We start from the raw sequence: 24,373 nt of genomic DNA, 5'->3' as shown, positions 1-24,373 counted from the left end.
CTGGCAACAGACAACCCAGGTTGCAGGGGGTTGAGGTTGGCAGGTCCCAGGCCCCCATCACCTCAGCCGGGGGTCTCTCTCCCGCCTGGCAGGACAGGGGCTACCTCCCTCTGCCTCAGACCTGAGTGGAGGCTGCTGGGCCGCCCTTTCTGCTCTTCCACAGCCTAAAGGGGCAGAAGCGCTTAGTGAGGCTGGTCAGTGGATGGGTGCCGGCCCGGCTGCAGGCTGCATACAGCTGGCTTCTTTGTTACAGTTTGAACTATGGTCCCTCCCCCTCCCGGGAGGTCAGTCTGGGACTAAACTTCGGCCACCTTGCCAAGGTCACAGGCCTTGGCGCGGAAGAGTACGGGCCGGCTTCACGCTCTACAGGCCATGTGGAGACCCGGGAATGGGGGCACAGGGACTTTCTCAAGGTCACGCCTACGGAGCGGCGTGGTACTGTGGGCGCCCAGCCCAGGGGGCTGCAGGGCCGCCTCAGTTTACCCCTCTGTTTGACGAACCCACACAGCGCTCCGCTTGGGCCGGCCTCTGTGACTCAGAGCGGACCGTGCAGGTCACCGGGCTGCACCCTAGGCCCGCAGAGCGTCAGTAGCAGCGGGCATCCTCCAGGACGAGTAAGCCGAGGCTGCCTCCGGGACTCTGCCCCTCCGCCCTCGGAGCCTGCAGGGGAAGCGAGGCGGGAGAGGCGAGCGGGGGTGCGGGCGTGGGAGTGTGGGTGGGGCGGAGGGGCCGAGCCCCACCTTCCCCATCTCAGTCCCGCGCTGGGCCCCAGGAGCCTCCCGAGCCCCGAGGACGCCAGAAGGAGAACTCGGGAGAGACCTCGGGGAACGGGGCAGGCGGACGCCGCGCGCCGCCCCCTCCCCCGGCGGGCCGCCACCCCTGAGCGACACCCGAGGCGGGGCCCCCGGACGGGGCGGGACGGGGCGGGCATAGGGGCCGGCGGGGGCGGGGCGGTGGCCTGAGGAGCCGCGCGGGCACTCCGAGCGCTGGGAGCCCGCACCTCACAGGTAAGGGCGCGACAGAGGTCGCGCGTCTGTGGGCGGGGCCCTGCGCTCCAAGCTCTCCTGGTCTAGGTGGGGGCTCTTGCCGCCGCACTCCTTCGGGCCACCGCGTCGCGGTCCCTCCACCACTCTTCGGTCCCCGGTGGCACTCACACCCGGGCCGACTGAGTTTGTCAGAAGACTCCTCGGTCCCTGCGAGGTTCTTTGCGTCGTCGTCCCTGCCCCGTGGTCACCCCGCTCGGGTTTAGGGGCAGCGCAGGGCCGGCACCCCGGGCACGAGCGCGCAGTGCTCAGGGACCTGGCCTGAGCCGCGGGCCCAGGGCTCACCCAGGAGGAGAGACTGCCAGGAGGAGGTGACGCCGGCTGGTTGGGGCGGAAGCTGGGAAGCTGGCGTTGCCCGCATGGGAACAGCACAGGCAAATGCCTGGCGGCTGCACCGGGATCGAGTGTTCGGGAAACTCCAGTGACTGAACGTGCCTGGGCAGGGAGAGGAAGGGAAGCTGGGACGTGTGCGACTGGAGAGGGGTTGGGGGCCCGTAGGGCAAGGAGCTTGGAGTCATGGAGGGGCAGAGGAAGGGTGTGGGGGGAGGAGGAGACTGAGGCATCAGGTGCGACAGTTCAGCTCCCCGTCCCTTGGGCAGTCCCTCTACCCACTGTCCACCACTGGACATGTCAGTTGATTAAGGGGCCTCCAGGGCAGTCCAGGGAAAAGCCTCCACAGCAAGCAGAGCTTCCTTGCCTGTCCAGACCAGGAAATACCAGAGTGAGTGCCATGATAGGGTGCGGCTGAGGGGCCTGAGGGGCCAGGCCTGGGAGAGGGCAGGGGAGGCTCCAGTGACCCTGCCTGGGAGGGACTTAGTGTGGACAGAGGCTAGGAATGCAGAAGAGAGAGTGGGTCTGGCTACTGGTTAGATCACCACAGGGACAGTAGCTGACTCACCTGGGCACGCTGGGACTGGCCAGTTCTGTCCTCACCCTGCCCTACCCCATGGTGAGTATCAGGGCTGCCTGGGGACAGCTGTGGGGCTGGGCCCTGCCAGAAACTCGCCCTGTGCCTCAGGTGAGTAGCCCAATCTCTCTGAGCCACCTAGTTCAGGTAAGCCTGGCCGGGCTGGGAGCCAGAGGCCTGGGTCCGAGCCTTGCACATGCTCTACAGATAGTGTCTCTGGGCCCTCCCATTCTTCCCTGTCCTCATTTTCCCCACTGAGGAGCCTTTGAACTGGAGGGAGGGAGTGGGTGAGGAGGCCATGCCCATGACCCAAGGGGAGTGGGATGGGGGTGGGATTGGGGTTGGGGAGGGGAGTATTACTGTAAGGTTTAGCACGTCTTCCTCCTTCCCTGCAACCGTGCACACTCATGCACTTTCATGCCTGGCCTCAGCCTTGCACTTACACTCTCCTTGTCACTTCCAGCATGAAGCCCAAAACTCCCTAGCCTGGGAGCAGGGCTCCTAGGGGCCACCAGACCAGACTACCCACCCCAGCTGCAGCCTTCCCCCCACCCACAGCCTCACCAGCCATGCTTAACTTCTGCTCTTTCCTCTGGGCAAAGTGACTCAGTTTACCAGGCTTAGGGATCCTTTTGGGGACACAGATGTGGAAAGGCCCCTAGAGTTAGTGTTTGCGACCAACGCCCAGTGGTCCCAGGCTGCTTTTGTGGATAGGGGAGTCTGAGGTCCTCGCACCCAGAGAAGCTCCCCTCTGTCAGTTTGTCCTTTGGAGGAACAACTAAAATAGTTTGAAAAGCTCTGATCTGGTGGTACCCTGATTTCATAGCAGGGTGACTGAGGCCCAGAGAGGAGCAGGGCTGTGGGTAAGCTGGGGCATGGCCAGGGCTGAACAGCCGGGTAGGGGGTCAGAAGCCTCTCCTGGGGGAGCAGCTGAGGCATGGGCCATGGGTCCTGGGGACACACTGGGCAGGGAGGGAGAGGGGGAAGAAGCCTGAGGCTCTTTCTAGGGACAGAGCGCTCCGTCTAGGGTTTGGCACTGGCTGGGGTAGGGATGCCTGGTCCCCAGGTGAGTGTGGGGGATGCTGGTGTTCAAGGCCTCCCAGCAGTGAGTTACTGATGGCAGTGTCTTTCTAATTTGCCCTGATGTGGTTTCCAGTCTGCACCTCTCATCCTGGCCTCATCCTCCTCCCCACCCACTCAACCAACCCTGGGTGTCCTCGCCTCTCAGCTCAGACTCCAGTTGACTTCCAGCTGAGATGGAAATGTCACCCCAAAGGGTCTTTCCATTCTATCAGTTTCTGGAGACATGGGTGAGGGTTAGGTAGGCCCAGACCACACTTTCCACACCCCTAATCCCTTTGCTATTCTCTCCTGGTCTGCCTGAGCTGACCTGGAGCCTCTGTGTCCCGGGGGGCCTGGGGCTGCTGCAGGGGCCAGCAGAGAGAGAAGATGGCTGCAGCTGGGCGTCCAGCGGCTTCTCTTTCCTGCCTCTCCCTCCAGCAGCCTCACCCTCACGAAGCAGCAGCGGCAGGAAAGGTGGGGCAGGAATGCCTGGGCCCGGGCCCTTGGCCAGAATTCTGAAGCGCCTGCCTAACTCTGCTCCAGAGCCAATTCCCTGGGAGTTGTAGGCTCTGCCAGGGGCCTGGGATGCTCCATGGCATCTTTGGGGTGGGTATGGGAGGGCTGAGACCCCTTCCTGTTTGCCCTTTTGGGTCTGCCTATGTCACTTGCCCATCATAGGCTGTCCTGATTATGTCCCCTGCCTCACCCAGGTTGGCTAACTCCAAAGCCTCAGAGTGTCAGACCAGGGAGAGGCACCTTGCAACTCTCCGCCCTCAGATGAACTCCTTTGCTAAGTGACAGCCCCAGAGTCTGGTGGGAGGGCTTTGACTGAGTAGAGGCTACTGCCTGGCTGGGGTTGGGTGGTGGGCTTGAGCCCAGGCCCCTCCAGGCAGGATACTGCATTCACAGGTGATCCCTGCCTGATTGGGAGGTCCCTCACTCCAGGGCAGGAAATCCCAGGGCTCAAGCCCACCTGTCCACCCCAGCAGCCCCCACCTCTTGAGTGGGTCTCATCCAGCAGGCTCAGCCTGGTTGGGGGGGTTCCAGGCTCCCATCCACACTGACTCCTCTCTCACTGCCCGGCACCATCTCCTCTGCAACTGCTACCAAGTTCTTTTCCCCAGATCTGACTTTGGACCCCACCATTACCTCGCTCTGACATCCTCCATGACTCTCCATGGTCGACTCAGGCAAAGTCTAGCTCCTCTGTTGGCCAGTTAGGGTGTGCTTGGTGGGCTACCCTCAGAGGCTGGGCTCATACCTATGAGCCTTCGATCTCACGGTTCCCCCTCCTGCATGCCATGTCCCCCTTCCTCTTCATTCTTGCCTATCCTTCATGGCTCTGGCAGGAAGCCTCCAGACTCCCTCCATAGCCCCAGACCTCTTCTTGCCTACTCAGTCTTGTTGGGTAAAGGGAGCCCTGAGCCATGGTCTCAGAGACAAGGCTGGGCTCTTCTGACAGCATGTCCCTGTTACCAGAGACTGCAGAGTCCCTGAGCAGAGACTCAATAAAAAGGGGGCTAAGGTCAGAGCGCCACTAGATATGGGCACTTGGGATCCATGGTGGGTGTTTGAGCAGGGGAATGAGCAGGCCAGAACTGGGCTTGAAGAGCATCTACCCTTTTGGGTAAAAAGAGTTGCTTCCCTTGGAAGTTCTGAGCCCTCTCTCCCACTCTTTCAGGCCCCCCTCAATTTGGCCCAGGTAGGCCAGGGCAGGAGTCAGTGGCCAGTCCAGGAACTCCCCTTTGAGGTGACCTGTGTCCACTGCTCAGTTCTGATATGGGTGGGCACCCAGCCTGAGAGGATGGGCACTGACCCTGCTCCTGCCAGTGCTATCTGACCATGACCTATGTCCCCCTAGGAAGCCCTGAGTGGGGCACCCTGGCCATGTGCAGCCCTGAGGAGGCAGCCCTGCTGCGGCTAGAGGAAGTCTTCTCAGCCACCCTCGCCCGTGTCAACAGCCTTGTTCTCCAGCCCCTGCTGTCTGCAGGTGAGTGAGTCTAGGCCCTCCAGCGGGGAGGGCGGGGACATAGGAATGATCCTAGGGACAGGAGTCCTACCTTGCTGGACCGTATGAGCCACAGCTTTAGTCACCCTTAAACGGGAGGGTGACGCTTGGTATCAGCATCTCCTGGTGGAACTGGGGCCCTGGCCTCCAGCTGCTGGCTGCTCCTTTCTTAAAGGGACCCTGAGGGGCCAGGCCATGAACCTGCACTGTCGCCCAAACCTGGCTCTGCACAGAGATGAAATTCCCCTCTCCCAGGGCACGGGCCTGGAGACAGCCCTCGGCCTGAATTCTCCTCTCACTCCCACCCTGGCCACCTGGGGGTGCTGGGAAAAGCCCGACTAGAAGGCGGGGGACCTAGGTTTTACTTCCCACTTGAGTCTCACCTGTGGAGTGCCCTTGGACAGGTCTCTTCCTCTGGGGGACTCTGTGCATGTGAGAAATGGCAGAGGACTGACGGTGTGACCCTGTGGACTCCACATCCTGGATCTGAGGAGTGGAGGGCGGGAAAGCCAGAGACAGAGGGGGATCAGTGTGTGCGCTCAGTTGCCTGAGGTTACTGGGTTATCCCTGTTTGTGAGGAGGTGGGCGTGTGCCTGTGTACTCCTCAGGGGTGCTGGCCACTGCTCCAGCCTGCTCTTCCCCTGCTGGGCTCTAGGGCACACCAACCCTGTCCCCAGGGATGCGGGACCCCGCTGCAGCCACAGGGCTATGGGGTTCTGCTGGCCCTCGTATGAACACACGGGACTGCTGTGCTCCCTGGGGGATGGAGTGGCCATGTCCCCCACTCACAGTGTGGCTGTGCTCCCGCCCCAGCCCGAGAGCCTTCGGAGCCCCAGAGTAGAGAGTGCCTGCGGCTCCTACAGCAGCTGCACAGGAGCTCCCAGCAGCTCTGGGAGGTGACGGAGGAAAGCCTGCACTCGCTGCGGGAGAGGCTGCGTCACCCCGACTCCACTGGCCTGGAATCCCTGCTGCTGCTGCGAGGTGCTGACCACGTCCTGCAGGTCTACATAGAGTAAGACCACCGAGGCGGGGCTGGGGCCTGGCCTTGGATTCAGAGTGTCGCCTGGCCTGAAGGCTCACCTGGGTCAGGGCTTAGGCAAAGGTTTGGGTTCAGCCCGAGGTTGGTGCTCACCTGGAGTGGGACTCCCCTGAGTTTAGCCTCACCTGGGCTTGGGTGTTAGCCTGGCAGCAAGCTCAGACACTCCAGACCTGAGCGTTGGGGCCTCCCAGGGGAGAAAGACTGTAAGTTAGAACTGTCTTGTCTGGTCAGGCCTTGAGGTCACCAGTACTCAGCGTCAGGCCACTGTCTGGGCTCTCTGGGCTGTAACTGCTTAGTGGGTGAGATCTGGGGACCCTAGAGGCCAGGGACTTGGGTCTGGCGCTGGGGCTGGGCTTGCAGGTGTCCCCTGTGCTGCCTGCAGGTACATTGAGTCCTACACGAGCTGCATAGTGGTGCAGGCCTTTCAGAAGGCAGCAAAGAGGAGGAGGTGAGCGTGGGGCTGCCTCAGTGGGCCCCTGGCTGGGTGGGGGTGTCTGGACAAGGGCAGGGAAGCCCCATCCCCACAGCAGCAGGTGTCACAGCCTATGATGCATCCTGGAGGACTCCTGGCTCTAAGAAGTCTACGCTGATCCACACTGGAAGAGAGGGAGGAAGGCCTGGTGAGGCCAGGAGCAGATCCAGACAGCCACTGCCAGGCCTGGGGCAGGGCAGGAGGGGCATTCCCAGTCAGGCTGGTTGGTTGTCATCCACGGTCCCTTCAAACTCTGAGATAGTGCTACTAAACCTCCGGCAAGGGCAGCTCCCATCCTGAGTCGTTGGTCTGACAGGGTAGAAGTTCCGGGGCTGGGGCTGGCCCTGGGGCCGGGGCAGGGAGGCCATGGCGGTGGGTGTGAGCGGAGGAAGGAGGGTGAAGGGGTGTGTGGCCCTCCCTACGCACAGTGAGTTCTGGCGGGGCCAGCTGAAGGCGCTGCGGCAGCTCCTGTCGGGCGTGGGCTCAAAGGGCTCGGTGGGCACAGCGCTGATCCAGGCCCTCCGCCAGCCGCTCACCCACCACGTGCAGCAGTATGTGCTCCTCCTGCTGAGCCTCGCGGACACCGTCCCGGAGGTGGGCACAGGGACAGCAGCCTGTGGGGAAGTGAGGGAAGGGGGACATAGGCCCAGGCTCAGGGGGCCCAGCTGGTACTCAGGAACCCTAGTTCAAGAAGGACCTGGCCGTGCCTGTGGGGCTTGAGGGGGTCACAGCCCTGCCCTGGGGTGTCGAGAGGACATGGTCCTGCCCTGGGGAATCTTAGTTGGTCAGGCCCTGCCCTGGGGTGTCTGAGGTACATGAGCCTGCCCCGGTGGAGCCAGCAGAGACCAGAGAGCAGATGTAGAACTGTCTACTGGGTGTGAGGACACAGGGCCCCAGGGCCCAGCTTGGGGAGTCATGGAATGGTCCAGACTCCTCTGGAATCACCTTCATACCCTCTCCCCTACAAGAGAAGAGGAGCTGGTCTAGATTCAGGCCTCCTGACCAGCTGGGGCCAGGACAGAGCCAGGGCAACCATCCCAGGGTGGAGGAAAGTTCTGCCCACCGTCACTGGCTGCCCTGTCCCCCTGCAGCGCCACCCTGCCCGGGAGCTGGTGGTGAACGCGGCCACCCTCTTTGGGAACCTGCAGTCCTTTATGAGGCAGGCGTTGGACCAGGCGGTGGCCACACAGGCCCTCTGGCACACTCTGAGCAGCCGGCAGAGGGTGAGTGTGGGGCAGTCAGAAAGTGGTTCCACGTTGGGCATGGGGCTGCTGGGTGGCTTCAGCTGCTTTCTGTGTTCTCCATGCCTTGGTTTCCCCATCTGGAAGGGGGCTGGTGGCTGCAAGGGCCTTCTGTCTAGACACCCTCATCCATCTGCTGAGCCCTCCTGGGCCAGGCCCTGACTGGCTCTGGGGAAGAAGCAGTCTTCTTCCCCAGCAGAACTGACTCTCCCCCTGGGGATGTCACCAGTCACACCCCTGCATCACTGCCTACCATGGCATGCACTGCCCTTGCAGGGAGGGAGTCCTCTGTGCCCTATGAGGGTGTGACAGGCTTCGGCCAGTGTGAAGAATTAGAACAGGTAGAAGAGACAAGGGAGGCAGGGATTGCAGGACCCCGGATGAGGGTTGAGGGGGCATGGCTGGGGCCACGGCACGGGGGTGGGGTGTGGGAGAGGACACAGTGAAGCCTCTAGAGAGAAGTGCCACCCCACAGGGAAAGGCCAGAAATGACCCCCATATCTTGGAGCCCCAGTGCCTGTCACTGACCTGGGGGTCAAGCTGGGTCTATTGGAGGAGGCCTCTGGGAGGAGTCTGGGGTGGAGGGAGAGGAAGCAGAGTGGCTGGCAGCTTCTAGCACAGGGGTGCCTGAGCCTTGCGCCTCCCTCCTTGCCCCACCAGGATGTGCTCTGCACCCCTGCTCGCCGACTCTTGCAAGACAGCCAGGACGTACCCGTGACGGTCACCCCGCTGCGGGCTGAGCGCGTGTTGCTCTTTGATGATGCCCTCGTCCTGCTGCAGGTTGGGGTGGGGCTGACCTGGGGTCTTGGGGCCACAGCAGGGTTCTGGGGTCTGGTTGAAAAAGGAGCAGGAAAGGAACAACCTGCTGGGACTGAGGACTTGGGCTTGGGGAGGTGGGTGGGGACAGAAAGGAGAGTGTTGGGGTGGGGCCGTCAATGGAGCCGTCCCCAAACGGCGTGGGCTGAGGGGAAAGGCGGCCAAGGTGCATCCTGGCTTCAGCCCTCCCAGCCGCTGTCCTTGGTCAGATGTCTTCACCTTGGTTTCCTCATCTGGAAAGTGGGGAGCACCGTGAGAGAGTTTGACCTACGTCAGGTTCCCGACAACTCTTAGTTCCTTTGTGCTCAGATAACAGAGGAACCCCAGAAGGGAAGTTGGGGTGGCCTGTGGTGACTAGGGAGGCGGACGAGAAGGCCCCCGGGGGAAGTGCCCATAGGAGCAGTACAGACGTCAGGAGGGAGGCAGACCTGGGGGCTGGGAACTGTTACTCGGCCAGAGCCTCTTGACTGTGCTGAGCCCCCCCGAACTCCTGTTGCCCTTGTGAGGTCCACAGCGCTGTCCTCTCTGCCCCTTAGAATGTTGGCCTGAAAGCCCCTTGCAGACAGGGAGGCTGAGGCCCGGGAGGGATGCTACGTGTCCATGTCTCCTGAAGCCCGGTTTGGGGTTGGTTCCGATTTAGTTTGAGTTCCCTCCACTCCCGACTTCACACTGTGCTCCAGGTACACTTACGAGATACTGTCCCTTAATGTGCTAGTGTCCTTTCCCACCTCTGGACCTTTGCACATGCTGTTGTCTCTATTGAGCCCTCTCTTGTCTCTGGCCTGTGTCTGGGCCTCACGCCTCCTCCTCCTCTGGCCATGGAGCAGCACTTGGCCTGCCTAGGCCAACATCTTCCCAGAGGAAGCGACCTTCTGTCTGGCTCTCAGAGCAGGACGGCGTTCCAGGTAGAGGGAACAGCATGAGCAGAAGTCCAGAGTGAGAGAATTTGTGGTAAACCCAGAAGGTGCAGTGTGGAGTGGCTGGAGAGGGTGAGAGCTAGGAACACACGAGCCTGGAGTGGTCTGTGGGGTCTCCAATGTTAGGCTCAGCAGTGGTCCCAGCCCCCAGGGCATGAGAGCCTTAGAGAGGTTTCCAGTAGCGGGGGGACAGGATCTGAGCTGCATTTCCCGAAGACCACTCTTGTGGCCACAGGGGACCAGAGGCTGGTCCTGGGTCCCTGGCCAGGCTCTGGGGTGGAAAGGACATGGGGAAGCTGCCCCTAGGATGAGAATCAGGCCAGAGTGGTGAGGGACTCTGTACTGGGAACACCAGACAGAGCAGTCTCAGGGCCACCAGGATGGTGCTTGGGGAAAGCATGGGCCAGAGGGCAGCTGAGCCTCTGGTCTGGGTTCTGGATGACGCCTGTGTCCATCTTCTTCCAGGGCCACAATGTCCACACCTTTGATCTGAAGCTGGTGTGGGTGGATCCTGGGCAGGACGGGTGAGCGACCCCCTCTGCTGACACCCTGGGCCTTCCCTCCATGCACCCCCATGGCACCTGCCCACACCCCAGGGCTCCGACTCAGGCCCTCTCCCACACCCTCCTGGACAGAGCTAGGGCCTACTCACCACCTCCATTTGTTTAGGTGTACATTTCACCTCGTTACACCTGAAGAAGAGTTCTCCTTTCGTGCCAAGGACCCCCAGGGCCATGTGAGTGTGGGTGAGCTGTGAATTGGGGGAGTGGGTTCGGGGGACAGGGGACAGCAGAGTAGAAGTGCGCAGCACTGCCCTGGCGAGGGGCTGGCAGGCCTCTGGGGCCAGAGTCAGAAGAAGTCAGGGGTCAGCCTGGGGTCGGGCACCAGAATGCCAAAGAGAACAGAGTATTTTTCTCTCTGAAGCCAGAATTGGGGCCTGTGCTGATGCCTGCCCTGTGGTCTTGTTCGGCTCCTCTGGGCAGACCCTGAAACGGCAGACAGGGATCTCAGCCTGCGTGGGGGCCCTAGGAGCAGCGAGGAGCAGTCGGATGTTCTCCCAAGTGACAGAGCGGGCTGGGGGTAAAGGAGGGGGTGGCACCTGGAGCTGCCCCAGGAGGCTTCTTGAAGGGGAGGCCTCCAGCAGTGGTGACTTGTCCTATGTTTCCCTGTCCCCACCAGGCAGTCTGGCAGTGGAAGGTGGCCCGGGCCGTATGCCAGGCCCTGCGTGGGAAGAAGGATTTCCCCCTGCTGGGGACGGGCCTGGAGCCCTCTGAGCCCCCTGCCTGCCGCTGTGCCGCTCACACCTTCCGTTCGGAGGGCCGGTTCTGCCAGGCCACCTACGAGGGCGAGTGGTGCCGGGGCAGGCCCCACGGCAAGTGAGTGACTGGAGCTCTGGGCCGGCAAGGCGGGGCTCCCCCGGGGGTCTGAGGGGCAGATGGCACCGCGTGGACCTCATTCCTTCAGGGCTGTTACTGTCAGTGGCTGATTCTCTTTGTCCCTCAGAGTCTCTCTTAAGTCCTCTTGGACAGGGCCTGGCCCAGAGTAGGTCTGTGTCAAATATCGTCTTGGTGGTGACACCTAGAGAGCAAGGGGTAGCCATCAGGTGACGGGCCTGCGGGGCCTGCAGTCGCGCCATTCCATTCTTAGGAGGGTGGAAGAAGAATCTTCCCGCCTTGTCTGGTGGTGGCGAATGGTTCGCACACATTCTTTCTCTATCCGTCCTCACAAGAACCTTCTAGGGAGTGTTTTTTACCCATGTCATAGGTGCAGACACCACGGCACCGTGTCTGGCATGACTTGCCCAGGGCCTCAGGGTAGGTGATAGGGTGGGCCTGGCCTCAGCCACAAGCGGAAAACCCTTCCCCCCATGCTACAGCTGGGAACACTGAAGCCCAGAGAGCAGGAGGGACTCGCAAGCACATCCGTTAGTTTCTAATGCCCTGCCTACTTCCAGAAAGGGCTTAAAGAGGCTTATGGAAAAAAAGACAGAAAAAAAAACAATGCCATATCAGAAGATGGGAGGAGAATGCTAGAAACCCCACTGACTAGCATTTAACTTGAGTATGAAGTTTAGCTCTGAGCTTCCTGTTGGTCAAGGGGAAAAGGGAACCTAGATGTTTCCTGGGCTTTCCTTATAGAATATGGTGAGTGTATCCCATGAGGCTATTGGCGCAATTGTGCCAGGAACAGAGAAGGGCTAACAGGGCTTTCTTTGGGGGCCTTAGCGCTCAGGCAAAAAGGCTGGTTGGGGACAAAGAGTCCAGTCTAAGGGGGAAGGGAGGACTGAGAAAGTCTGCAGCTGAGGCTGTTGAGGGATGAGTGTGGTGGGCCTGAGGCCCTGGACCTTGACTGTGTTCCAGGGGAACCCTGAAGTGGCCGGACGGGCAGAATCACGTGGGGGATTTCCACCAGGGCCTGGAGCATGGGTAAGGCTGCCCGGGGCTGAGGCTGGCATGTGTGGGGGGCAGGGGAGCGCTTTCCTCCCTGCTGCTGTCACCAGTCTGGCCCCATCCTAAATTCCCAAACCTCAGGCAGGACTTAGAGGCCATCTGGTCCAGCCTCCCTCACTGTACAAAAGGGGACCTGAGGCCCTGAATAGCAGGTTGGTCCCAGCTCCAGGTCACGGAGGGAGTGGCACGGGGCCAGAAGGTGCTCCCGGTGCACAGGGGCAGGCGGAGAGAGAGGTGTCCTGAGGGGGCCCTTGGTAGAAGAGAGATCTGAGTACCTTTGAGACTCTCCCTATGGTCTGGAAAGCTCGCTGGGGGCAGGGACACTCCTGGGTGGCAGGGAGGGGATGTGACAGGTGTCTCAGGTGAGGGGTGCACAGGGAGGTGGCCCTGGTACTGAGTCCCCACCTGCCCTACTGCGCTGTCAGCTTTGGCATCCGCCTGCTGCCCCAGGCCTCCGAGGACAGGTTCGACTGTTACAAGTGCCACTGGAGGGAGGGCAGAATGAGTGGCTATGGCATCTGTGAGTAAGTGACCCTCGTAAGTGACCCTCAGCTGGCGGGAGGTGGGGGTGGGAGGCGGCGGGGGATGGCACGTCCTCTGGGCAGAACTCTGTGAGGCTGGGCCAGCTCTTTGTGACTCTCCCCAGATACGGCACTGAAGAGGTGTATAAGGGCTACTTCCAGGAGGGCCTGCGGCATGGCTTTGGGGTCTTTGAGAGCGCCCCGCAGGCCACCCAACCCTTCAGGTACACGGGCCACTGGGAGAAGGGCCAGCGGAGCGGCTATGGCATCCAGGATGACAGTGACAGGTGAGTGCTCCTCAGCCACCACCCCCAGCATCAGGGGCCAGGAGGACCCTCATAGACCAGATTGACTCAGGGCACAGGCTCCTGCTTGTCCTCACAGGGTCTCTCTTGAGTCCCTCCCTTCCTCTCTGCCTGCTGGGTTGTTGCTGAGGCTCGGAATGAGGGAGCCCTGAGCTGCCTGACTGCAGGGCCACACCCCGTCCCCGGCCCCCTCCTCATGGTGTCGGAGAGGAGTTTCTGACCCCTGATCTGCTGCCATCTAAGGACTGCAGCTCTGTCAGGCTCTCCAGGCCATGGGACAGAGCCCCAGGTCTTTGGCCTGGCCTTCACAGCCTTGCCGTGCACCCCGCCAGCCTTTCTGGACCCCCGAATGTCCCCACATATCTGTCATATGCTCCTGCCCGCATGGCTTTGTACACACAGGAGTGTGTCCACTGGGCAGCCTCCCAGGATGGCCTCTCCAGGCAGCCTCCCTCCCTCCTCCACCCTCTGTTCCTCTTGGGGGTCCTGACCTCACCTGCCCTGTGTCTGAGTTGAGTGGATTCAGTGATGTCCCTGCTCCTATCCCCACACCAACCCCATGGCAGCAGAGCACCCAGAAGGTGCATGGGAATGATTCTGATCCCGCTCTGGCCACACCCCTCTTGCCCCAGGGGCGAGCGCTATATTGGCATGTGGCAGGCGGACCAGCGCCATGGCCCGGGGGTCGTGGTCACCCAGGCGGGCGTCTGCTACCAGGGCACCTTCCATGCAGACAAGATGGTGGTGAGTGGGGAAACCTGTGTGCGTCCCAAGCTACCCCTCTCCCTGCACCCCGTCTGCTCTGGGGGCCCTGAAGCTGTGAGGCTATTCAGGGGTAGATGAAGAAGGGGGCTGTGTTCCTGGGTGCCGGAGGGAGCTGGAACGTGGGCAGGACCCCAGCTCTGTCACCCACCCTGGCCTTGGCCAAATCCATGCCCACCCAGCCTCGGTTTTCCCATCAGCAAATCAGGTTAATAGTTCTTATTCCAGACTCAGTGAAATAACAAGAATGCCACGCGTGGTAATGCTGCCAGTAGCCTCAGTGACCGACATTCGTGGACCCCTACCTCGATGCCTGGCTCTGCTAAGCCTCTTGCCAGGATCTCATAGGATCCTCCCAGGGCCCTGCTGGTTGATGTCATTATCATTCGTAGCGTACAGATGACAAATGAGAGGCTCAGAGGGGCCAGAGAAGCTGCCCAGTGTCACGCCTATGGAGTGGCAGAGCAGAGGCCCCCCCAGAGCCCTCCCCTTTCACCTCACCACGCCCGCCAGCGCTTGGTGCTCATGGGGCTCTGGCCTGATGGCTGTGACCCTTACTACGATTTGTTTGTTTACACTCTGCTTTGTTCTGGAAGAGATTGAAGGAGGCCTACGAGGGAAGAGGAAGAAAAGGCAAGAATAAGCACACAAAATAGATTCAGAAATAAGTTGAACACAAATTGTATCCCATTTGGCTCTGAGCTTCCTGGCAGCCAACGTGGCAAGGGAACCTGATCTGCTCCACCGTCCCCAGGGCCAGGGCCAAGCAGGAAGCAGGGACGGTTCAGGAAAAGCCCGGCACCTCCTGAGCTTGTGGGGCTTCCTGAAGAGGCTGCTGGGGGTGCGGAGCCAGGTCTGGGGTGTTGTTTAGGGACACCCAGGGATGAGGTCCATGGGGCTGGTGTTGCATAGGCCAAGGACTAGGGTCCCACTTAGATACAGCCCTGGGGGTGTGACAGGGCTCAGGACCCTTCTCCCCATGGATCAGTATCCACCTTCCCTCTTTTGCCGTCCTCTCCCCACCCCCGGTTTCCTGATGCTTTCTTACCCACAGTTCCTACCCTCCCCGGCTTCCTTCCCAAGGGCCCAGGCATCCTTCTCTCTGAGGACGACTCGCTGTACGAGGGCACCTTCACCAAGGACCTGACCCTCATGGGGAAGGTAAGGGCCACTGAGACCCCACTCCACACCCTGCCAAAGGCTTGGCTGGGGTCTGTAATCTTCTGTAGGCGGTGCAGGCAGAGGGTGGCAGGTAGGGGAGGGCCTCTCCCACCTCCATCACCTCCAAGGCTGGGCACAGCGACTGCTCCCTGCCACGGACCTGTGATGGATTCTGGAGCAAGCTGAGAGGGGACCAGCCCAGTGGACTTTCCCTGCGTCCGAAGGGTACTGGTGGTCTCCCGGCTGAACCCCCCTAGTTCAGAATGCCCTCCCTCCTCCACCGCCAGTGCCTTGGGCAGCTGTCCCTGGAGTCACCGTTTTTCAGTGTCCTGCTGGGGCCTTTGGAAGTGTGAGGGCTGTTTTGGTTTCATAGTGACTGGATGGGGAGCTGAGGTGCTGCGAATGGGACAGCCCCATGCAGCGAGGAGTTGCCCTCCCCAGGCCTCTGCCTGCCTCTGGCCTTACCCCCAGCCCAGCCCCGCAGCGGTGGCTCTCCCCACTCTTCCCTGCGTGTCCTTTCCCCCTCTTTCCCCTCTCCTGCCTCAGAGGTGAGCCCCTGACAGGCGGGCATAGCTGTTGGTGGGGGTGGGGTGTGCCCACCTCTTATGAGCCCTTGGGGTGGGGAACATTGAACGGATGGTGGGAAGCCCACCCATCCTCTCTGGCCCACATAGATAGGCATGAGGCCTGTCGTGATTGGATGGAAGGGCAGCTGGACAGACAGACATCCCTGCCTCCCTCTCCTGGCTCCAGGGCAAGGTCACCTTCCCCAATGGCTTCACCCTGGAGGGCTCGTTTGGCAGTGGGGCAGGGAGAGGACTGCACACACAGGGTGTGCTGGACACGTCTGCCCTCCCACCGGACCTGAGCAGCATCTGCAAGAGGTAAGAACCTGGTCCATCTGCCTGGACGTTTTGGAGCTTGTCTGGGGGTGTATCTTTGTTTCCACCCCAAGGACTCAGGGCTCATCAGAGGGGCCTGTCTATACCTCCTCTTAGCACCTCAGAGAGTTCAGAGAGCCCAAGGCACATAACCCTCCAGTCAGAGACTCTTGGACTCAAGGGCTACATGGAGGTAACTCCCTATACCACTAAACCGGAGAAAAATATTATTTGTAGGCTTTGCTTAGACCCTGCTTTTTTTGTTTTTCTAGAAAGGGTACAAGACAGTTTACAAACCAAACATACAAGAAAAAAATAGAAAATAAAAGCATGAATTGATCTTAAAAGAAAGGGATGTGCAGATAGGCCCTACAAGGATTGTGATTTAGCATTAGCCTGGCCCTGAGTTTGCTGGCAGCCAAGGTGAAGAAGGAAACTTGCTAAGTGGCATCGCTTTTGCTATCAAAGGGTATGTGAGAGGGGGATAGATTTCTTTTCCCATGAGGACAGAGTTCTTCCTTGGAAAACTATAGTTCAGGTGGTGACTCTTGCCATATCTGTTGAGAAAGACTTGCTGTTGCACAGAAGGAATCTCTGTGGGTGGTAGTTCTAATGGGGAGTGGTCCCAGGCAGCAGGATTTGGGAGTGGACAGCAATCCCTAGGGGCAGGCCCTAGCCCAGGTGGGGTGCAGGTGTAGGGTAACCTACGAGCATGACTTGGGAGGGCAGGGTTCATTAGACAGTGTCCAGACGTACACTGATGTACACACAGTCCAGACAGTGTCCTGACATACAGCCAGGCCCAGCCTGTTGGCCAAAGTGGGATCAACCGCAGGAAGGAGCTGGCTATGGGGGCAGGCAGAGCGGGGTATCATGGCAGGAGAATCCCAGACTCTGGGCACCAGTCTCTCTTGGGCCAAGACCCACTCTCTGGACTTGGCCTCCAGCTCTCCAGATCTGCCCACCTTCTGTCTCCATCTTTTCAGGACTTCGCGTGCCTCTGTCTCTCTTCTCCATGGCAGGGTAAATCCTCTCTGTCCCTCTCTCTGCCTTTTTCTCCTGGAGCCATGGAGGTCAGCCCCATTTGCATGCTCTGATCCATCCACCGTTCCTGGGGCCTGAACCTGGGCCAGGCTGGTACCCCCACCCCTCCAAGGGCCTAGACAGGGTCCTGCCCACCACAGCTTCATCTCTCTCCTTGCCCCCATCACCCCCTCCTCCACTGCAGGCAGCTGGGGCTGGGCGCCTTCCCCGTGGAGAACCGTTGGCAAGGAGTCTATGGCCCCTTCCGGGACTTTGTGTCTGCTGGCTGCCCTGGGGACCTGCAGGAGGCCCTGCTGGGCTTCCACGTGCAGAGCTCGAGGGAGCTACGCAAGTCCCAGGATTACCTGTGCTGCGACAGGTGAGGCCCGGGTGTGTGTGGGTGTGTGTGCACCCACAGGTCAGAGTGGGGAGACGGGCCTGGGTCTAGCGTGGGTGAGGGACGCTGTGTGTGGTGCCCCAGGACCCAGCCCGAGGACAGTGCGGGCAGAATCAAGGACAGCCTGGAGGAGCTGCTGCAGCACCGGGAGCCCAAGGCCCTGCAGCAGTACCTCAGGAAGGTGAGGGCCCTGGGGGGGGGCGGCCGAGGGGGGTGACGGTGGGGAAGGCTTCCCATTTCTCATAGCAGGGGCCGACTGGAGGGGACAGGCCTGTGGGCCCCTTGTCCTCAGAGGGCCTCAGTGTTCCCATCTGTGAAATGGGAGCAGTCTTGGGGGTCTTTGCTGGGCATGCTGTGCTCCAGACCCTGGGGTTGAGTACCTCTTTGCTGTCTACGCACCGGCCCAGGCTCTGAGCAACTCGCTGCACCCCCTGGGGAAGCTGCTGCAGAGGCTGATGCTGACCTTCCAGGCTACGTACGCGGGAGTTGGGGCCAACAAGCACCTGCAGGGCCTGGCCCAGGAGGAGGTGAAGCAGCACGCCCAGGAACTCTGGGCCACCTACAGGTGAGCTCGGTGGCACATGGGAACAGTCACTGACCTGGGACTTCAGGTGGGGCGGTGCTGCCCTTTCCAAGCGTCAGCTCTGCCTGGCATCCTGGTAGGATTGGTGCCTCTGCCTCATGTCTGACTCAACGAAGAACCAGAGGGTTGGTCGGTGAGCAGCTGGGGAGCAAAGGGGTCAGAGGGTGGGGGGTGATAGCAAGGGCCCAGCTGCAGCCCTCAGCCACAGTCCAAGCCCCAACCAGGCCCCAGCAGCACCTAACCCCACTGTAGACTGAGCCTGAGCCTCGACTCAGACCCCCTCTCCCCATCAAACATTACAAATAGAAGCCTAAGATGCTGTAGTTCCTCATGTCGCTGGGGTTCCAGGATTCTCCAGCTGACCTCCTGTAGCTCCGGCCTTCTAGCTGCTGTGGTTTGAGGGGCCCCGTGCCACGGCCCTGAGAGTCAGAGGCTACCTGCTGTCGTCTGTGGTGACTGAGAGGTGGAGCTCTGGTTCTGTGGGAGGAGGCAGCCACACCATTCCTCTCTCACGGCTTTGCAGGGGTCTGCTGCGTGTTGCCTTACAGCATAAGGGCCAGGCCCTGGATGAGGAGGAGGAGGAGGAGGAGGAGGAGGAAGACGCAGAGACAAGGTGACTGGCCCACACCTCTACGGGTTCTGCTTCTGGGTCCTCCCTCAGGGGAAAGGGGTACTTCTGGGGAAAGTGTTGGGCATTCACACTATTGAACAAGCATTGTTCATTGATCATTTGTGGATCAGAATGACCCATGACCTCTGTCCTATGAGCAACCAGGAAGAGGGCACTGCTACAATGTATTAAATGCATCTTTGTTCTAAACATGTGATCCCAACCTCATCTTTCAGTGTGCAGAGGGCGAGCAGCTCCCGAGGACCCTCCTTCCTCTGCATACAGATAGGGAAATCGAGGCCTGGGGGTGAGGGAGGATGAGCCTGAGGTCATACTGGAGTTAGGTGGGTCATTAAATCTGTCTTCCCCAGTATCTGGAGCAAAGCTTACAATTTGCCTTCAGATTCCAGGCCTGGAGAAGTTCCTGACCAGAGAGGCCTTTCTGTCATTGCGTTGCATTGCAATGGGGTTAGATGTTAGGGAGAACTTTCCCTGGAGTCCTAGGAAGCACAGCAAACCAGGAGGCAGAACTGGACTAGCCCGGAATGGCTGTCCAGAGCTTTGCTGCAAGTTGCTTGTCCATCCGGGGCCCTGGGATTTCCTTTCAATCTGATGGGATCGCAGTCCTACCCCATCTGCCACATTAGGTCTCAAAGTCAAATGCGGGAATGAGGCAGCCACGGCTATCAATTGAATGAGATGAGAACAGGCTTGGAAAGGGTTTTCTAGGGACGGGGAGGCTGGAGGCTGGGACACTGGTTGTTGTGGGACTAGGAGCTCTATGGGCTCTTTGAGGGGCGGCCCCAGCAGTGACCCTGCCCCCGTCCCCGTGTCTCCCTCAGAGACCTCCGTGTACACGGATTGGTGCTGCCCCTCGTGCTGCCCAGCTTCTACTCAGAGCTCTTCACGCTCTACCTGCTGCTTCACGAGCGGGAGGACAGCCTCTACAGCCAGGGCATCACCAGTCTGAGCCTCTTCCCTGACACCAAGCTGCTGGAGTTCCTGGAGGTGCAGAAGTAAGCCTTCCCCCCATGGCATGTCAGCCAGGGCTCTAGCGTGGCAGACAATACACACTCCGTACAAGACTGTCTTCAGCACACAAGGGAGGTAGAGTTCGTTGACTCACATACCGTGAAGTTCTAGAGTTATGCGTTCAGGTGTGGCTGGATCTAGGTGCTCAACCGGATGACAAATGGGAGGTGCCTTCCCTTTCTCTCTCTGTTGGTCTTTCTCTGGCTCCCCCTTGTGGTGACAAACATGGCATCAGCCCCTCGAGGCTTATACCCTCCCAGCTCAGTCCCCACAGGGAGCTGGCACTTTCTCCAGCAGAGCGCCCAGAGCCCCGCACCGGCCTGGCTTGGGTCTTGAGTCCACCCCGAATGCTGGCTGTTCTTGACCAGGCCTGCCTCAATATCCCCCACTAAGGCAAGGTCACCTGCTCTGAGTACTTGAACTGAGAGTGCGGAGGGGAGGTCCCTGGGGGAAACTGAGGGCTGCTCTGGAGATCAGGCAGGTGTTTACCATACCCCAGGGCCTCCCTTCTAGCGCCAGTCCCCCAAACACCCTTTCTCCTCAGCACCCATTGATCCATTGATGCTGTGAGTGACCCCGTCCCCAAGGGAGGGCGTGGGCACTCTCTCCCCTCCCATGCCGAGGTCTCCTTTGTCACACAGGGACAGTGCTTCCTCCCATCCCTGCCATCTCAGCGAATGTTTCCTGCATCTGACCAGTCACTAGCCCAGAGGCCCTCCCTCCCCTCCGTGCCCCTTCCTCCGCACGGGCCTCAGGCTCCGCTGTCTCCACAGTCCCTGCCACTGCGCTCTTTCTCAGTCCCACAAGGGCTTCATTCTTCCTGCTCACCGCCCTGCGCGGGCCCTCCAAGGCCTTGGGAGCAAAGTCCAGACCTCTCAGCTCTCACCGTCTGCCCGGCCACCACGATCTTACCCGTGCAGGCCTCTGGCCAGCAGGGCCGCCCTCACCCTCCTCTCCCACCCAAGTGCGGGGCCCAGAGCGCTGCCTTCTCTAGGAGCCCTCCCCTCTGCTCTCCCCTTGCCTCAGGCTCATTTCCTTCCCCTTTCCTGTGTTCAGCCCTGCTGGGGGATGCAGTGGCACCTTGAATTTGCCCTCTGACCTCAGACCCTACCCCTTTGTCCTGGCAAAGCCTCCTGGCTCACTTTTTCAATTACAGGCACCTGTGGCCCCTCAAGGACCTCACGCTGACGACCAATCAGGTAAGAGGGAGGCCCAAACCCTGAGTGATCCTCAGATCAATCAGTCGCTGGGTGGGGGCTTCAGAGGAGCGGGGGAGGGGCAGAGAAGGGGGCGGTGTCCTGTGTTGTTCTGACCTCCCTGTGTGGGTGAGGGTGCGGCTGCCGGCCCACAGTGACCAGGCTCAACACAGGCTCTGCCCGTCACTGGCTGTGTGACCATGGGCAAGATACTTGTGCTCTGTGCCTCAGTTTCCCCAACTGTAAAAGGGAGCCAGCACTGGGACTACCTCACAGGATCGTTGCGAGGGTGAAGTGGGCACACGAGGCGGTTGTTCTCAAAATGTGCTTGCCAGAGCAGAAGCATCGGGGTCACCGGGAACCTGTTAGGAGAGCAGATTCTTGGACCCGCCTGCTGAGTCAGAAACTCGAGGGGTGGACCAGGAGCCCGGGCTTCAGCAAGCCCCTGGGCCTGGGAGCCACTGATGTGGGCACTCAGAACTGCGTGGCTCCCAGTGGCCATTGCCTGTTATGATTATTATCTTCTTTCTCCTTTTCGATCCTCCCAACTTCCCGGAAACTACTTACCCCATTTTACAATTGTATGAACTGAGGCCCACAGTGGAGCTGCGGCTTGCCCTGGGTCGCTCAGCCCTCCAGGCAGGGCTGTGCTGAAGCCAGCGGTGGGGAAGGGTGGGTGGCCAGAGGCTCAGGGCCTGCTCAGGCCCTGGGAAGAAGCCGGTGTCAGAGCCTCATCCAGCCACCCCCACCACGCAGAGGTACTCCCTGGTCAGGGACAAGTGCTTCCTGTCAGCCACCGAGTGCTTGCAGAAGATCATGTGAGTCCACGCCTTGGGGAGGGTCGGGGGCTCCCAGTTGGGACTGAGCCCGAGGGCCTCGACCTGGAGCCAGCTACTCGCTGCAGGACCACGGTGGACCCCCGGGAGAAGCTGGAGGTGCTGGAGAGGACATACGGGGAAATTGAGGCCACTGTGTCGCGGGTGCTGGGCCGGGAGCACAAGCTGCCCATGGATGACCTGCTGCCTCTGCTCATCTACGTGGTGTCACGTGCCCGGTGAGCCCGGCCAGGCCAGGAGCTGGGGACGGGTTGCAGCAGGATCCGTGCCCACCCTGCCGTGCCCCCAACCAAGACACTCTCTGAGTCTCTGAACATCAGGGTTTACGGATGCAGCTTTTCTCAGTACAGAGGGGGACCTGAGGCCCAGAAAGGGGAGGGTCCTAGCCAGGGTCCTGTAGGTGCCAGAGGCAGAGCCAGGGCCACACACCAGGTGTCTAGCCGTCTGGGTCAGGGCTCCTCCCCCGGCTGCATGGCGCCTGTCTGTGACACCCCGCTCCTCTCCCTTGCTCTCTTGGTGAGGGGTTGTTCTCCAGAATCCAGCACCTGGGAGCCGAGATCCACCTGATCCGTGACATGATGGACCCCATCCACACAGGAGGCCTGTATGACTTCCTGCTCACAGCCCTGGAGGTGAGGGACAGAGGCTGTAGGCCACGGGGTAGACCCCTTCCTTCCCTGGACACCACTGTGGGGATGAGCTGAAATTCACTGCTCACATGCGTCTCCATGGGAAGGGTTTTCACAGCGCCCCTGGTCCTGCCCTTGTTAAAAGGGCTTGAGTAGGGGTCCTGCTCCCAGCCCTGGGGACCCTGGGGTCATGACTGCCGCGGGCTGCATCCCCGAGCACAGTGGGAGAGGGAAGGCCCCATCTCCCTTTCAGACTGTGGCTGAGGGCTGAGCTGGAGACACCACCGGGGAGGGGGGTGCGCCCGCCTGTTGGGCCTTAGATCCCGTGCATGTGTCTGGGAGCAGCTAGGCCAGCTGGCCGCAGCCTCGCCTCTCTCCCGCCAGTCCTGTTACGAGCACATCCAGAAGGAAGACATGAGGCTGCACCGCTTTCCCGGCCACTGGGACTCCAGGGAGCTCTGGTAGCTTGGCCTCTCCTGGACAGAGTGCTGGGCTGAGAGGGGCCGCTGTGCACCTCACCTGGGACCAAGCACCGCCCAGCCTGTCCCTCATCGCCCAAGGCAAAGGGCAGGACGGGCCCCGGAGGAGAGGGGCATTTTGTTTCGCACTGGGAGATCTGCTGCTGCCCTGACTGGGGTGAGGGTGAGGGGTGTCGGGCATGCCCCTGGAGCTGGTGGTTTTCCCTTGGCCACTAGGCCAGTCTCCGATGACCCCCTTAACCTGTGGCAGATCACAGTCTGGGGGTGAGGAGCCCTAGGCTTCTCTTAGCCTGGGCCTTGCTCCCAAGTTGTTGAGCCCTCTGGGCCTCAGTGTTGCCATCTGTAAAATGGTGCAGTGGGTGGTCTGTAGAGGACCTTCCATCCACGCTGCTGAATTCCGGAGTCCTTTGGAAGTCTGACTGTAGTCTGTTGGGCTGTAACTGAAATTCCCAAGTCACTGTTGGTCTCTTACCTGTTTCTTCACTCCTGGTCAGAAGGCTCCGAACCGCTAGTGACCAGTCTGTTTAACGGGCCCTTTTCCCATGAGAATGGCCTCCTGGGGACCTGCCTCCTTCCTAGCTCTGCCCCAGGCTGAGGCAGGAGAGCCCCTGCTCCACCCCAGCCTGCTGGGTGACCTCTGGCAGGCCCTAACCCTCACCGGGTGTGTAGTCAACAGGGTGGGCTTGGGCTCCACCAGCTGCAGTCCACTTATCCACAGCGTAAGTGGCAGGGCTGGAGCAAGCTGGGGGTGGCAGAGTAAACCCTCACTGCCAGCAGGCTCCAAGTGGCCATGAGGACACACTGGTGACCTCTGTGGGCCTGCCTGGGGGAGGACAGCAGAGGTACCCGAGGCCTTCCTAAATCTGGACCAATAAGCACCTTGGGCTTAGGACCCTGCAGGGCACCTTTGGGAGGGAAGACTTTAAATAGTGGTTCTAGCATGGGCCCAAGAGATACAAGGGCTGGGTCTTAGGCCAGCTCCAACCCTGCTGGGCCTCAGTTTCTCTTCTCCACAACGAGGGGCCTGGGCCGAGTGACCTGCAGGATGTCCCCTGCCCTAACAGGAGATGCGTAGCCATGGGCGGTGGGGCTGGGTCCCAAAGGGATCCGGGGTGAAGCCTGGGGAGAGGGTGGATCAGTGCAGGGAGCGCCCCGGGAGAACAGGCTGGGCCGGCTGCTGGGCTCGCTCCGCTCCGGCTGCCAGGCCCTGTGTTCTAGCAGGTCCGACTCTGCTCCCGGCTGCAGGGCTGCCTCCTGCACACCAAGTACCACCGCCAACCTGTGGGCGAAGGGCCGAGGGAGGCTCCAAGAAAGGTGCCTCCCGTCCCTGAGGAAGCAGGGAGAGCCTTTCTCTGGCTCAGCCTGAATGAATGGCCTCAGCTCTGGTTCTGCCAGGAGCCTGTGGTGTCCCTAGGAAGGTCCCTGGAAGGGGGAGGAACTGAAGAAGAGGGAGGATGACCAGGGTGCCATGAGTATTCACACTTACCTGCACTGCGGCAGCTTGCTATCCCGTCCAACTGTTACCAGCTGGTTCTTGTCCCTTGACAAGGGAGGACAGCCTGACCACCCACTTCACAGGCAGCCCTGGGCCCAGGCAGTGCTGCAGAGACCCCAGCACACTTCCTGGCTTCCTCTGGGCTCAGCGAGCCCTTGCTGGAGTTCAGATTTAACAAGACCCTGCCGCCCACCCTCTCAACACCGACCGACTGGAGCCTCTGGACAGGGCTGTGGGGGCTGCAATGTTTTAAAAGGGTCCTGGGTGAGTCCCAGGGCAGCCGGGGCTGTGTCAGATCCTTACAACAAAACCCGCACGGCAGTCAGGGGTCCTTGGCGTCAGAGTGTGAGGAGATTGACAGCTACGGTGAGCGCTTCACTGACAGAAGGGACAGCTGCAGCCAACTGGGGCCTCAGGGCAGCTGATGGAGACAGGTCACCTGCAGGCAGGCCTGTCCACGCCCAGCGACATCCCCTCCCAGCTGCTGCAGGAACCCCTTGGGCTGCCC

At 60.7% G+C, this 24,373-nt stretch overlaps 1 protein-coding gene across 1 annotated transcript; it reads left to right on the top strand.

The window, feature by feature from the left end:
• Nucleotides 1–964: 964 nt before the first annotated feature.
• ALS2CL (ALS2 C-terminal like) lies at nt 965–22,816 on the top strand. The gene is made up of 26 exons (XM_069475605.1): nt 965–1,007; nt 4,874–5,002; nt 5,834–6,032; nt 6,442–6,507; nt 6,960–7,125; nt 7,623–7,754; nt 8,433–8,552; nt 9,971–10,029; nt 10,175–10,241; nt 10,685–10,881; nt 11,866–11,931; nt 12,381–12,479; nt 12,602–12,763; nt 13,414–13,525; nt 14,627–14,704; nt 15,458–15,588; nt 16,814–16,987; nt 17,090–17,186; nt 17,413–17,570; nt 18,112–18,201; nt 19,041–19,214; nt 20,387–20,429; nt 21,183–21,244; nt 21,331–21,480; nt 21,798–21,894; nt 22,276–22,816. Exons 2-26 carry the CDS (start codon nt 4,900–4,902, stop codon nt 22,354–22,356), a joined length of 2,883 nt encoding a protein of 960 aa, XP_069331706.1. The 5' UTR covers nt 965–1,007; nt 4,874–4,899; the 3' UTR covers nt 22,357–22,816.
• The last annotated feature ends 1,557 nt before the right edge of the window (nt 22,817–24,373 follow it).

This window comes from Eulemur rufifrons, chromosome 7 (genome assembly GCF_041146395.1).
Source record: "Eulemur rufifrons isolate Redbay chromosome 7, OSU_ERuf_1, whole genome shotgun sequence".
NCBI lineage: Eukaryota > Metazoa > Chordata > Mammalia > Primates > Lemuridae > Eulemur > Eulemur rufifrons.
Note: the sequence above shows the minus strand (reverse complement) of the source record. Positions and strands in the feature narration are given on the sequence as shown.

Coding starts and splice junctions, on each gene's coding strand:
- ALS2CL (XM_069475605.1), top strand. CDS start 4,900: ATGTGCAGCCCTGAGGAGGCAGCCCTGCTGCGGCTAGAGGAAGTCTTC. Junction 20,430..21,182: donor TCACGCTGACGACCAATCAG/GTAAGAGGGAGG, acceptor CCCACCACGCAG/AGGTACTCCCTGGTCAGGGA. Junction 21,481..21,797: donor TACGTGGTGTCACGTGCCCG/GTGAGCCCGGCC, acceptor GTTGTTCTCCAG/AATCCAGCACCTGGGAGCCG.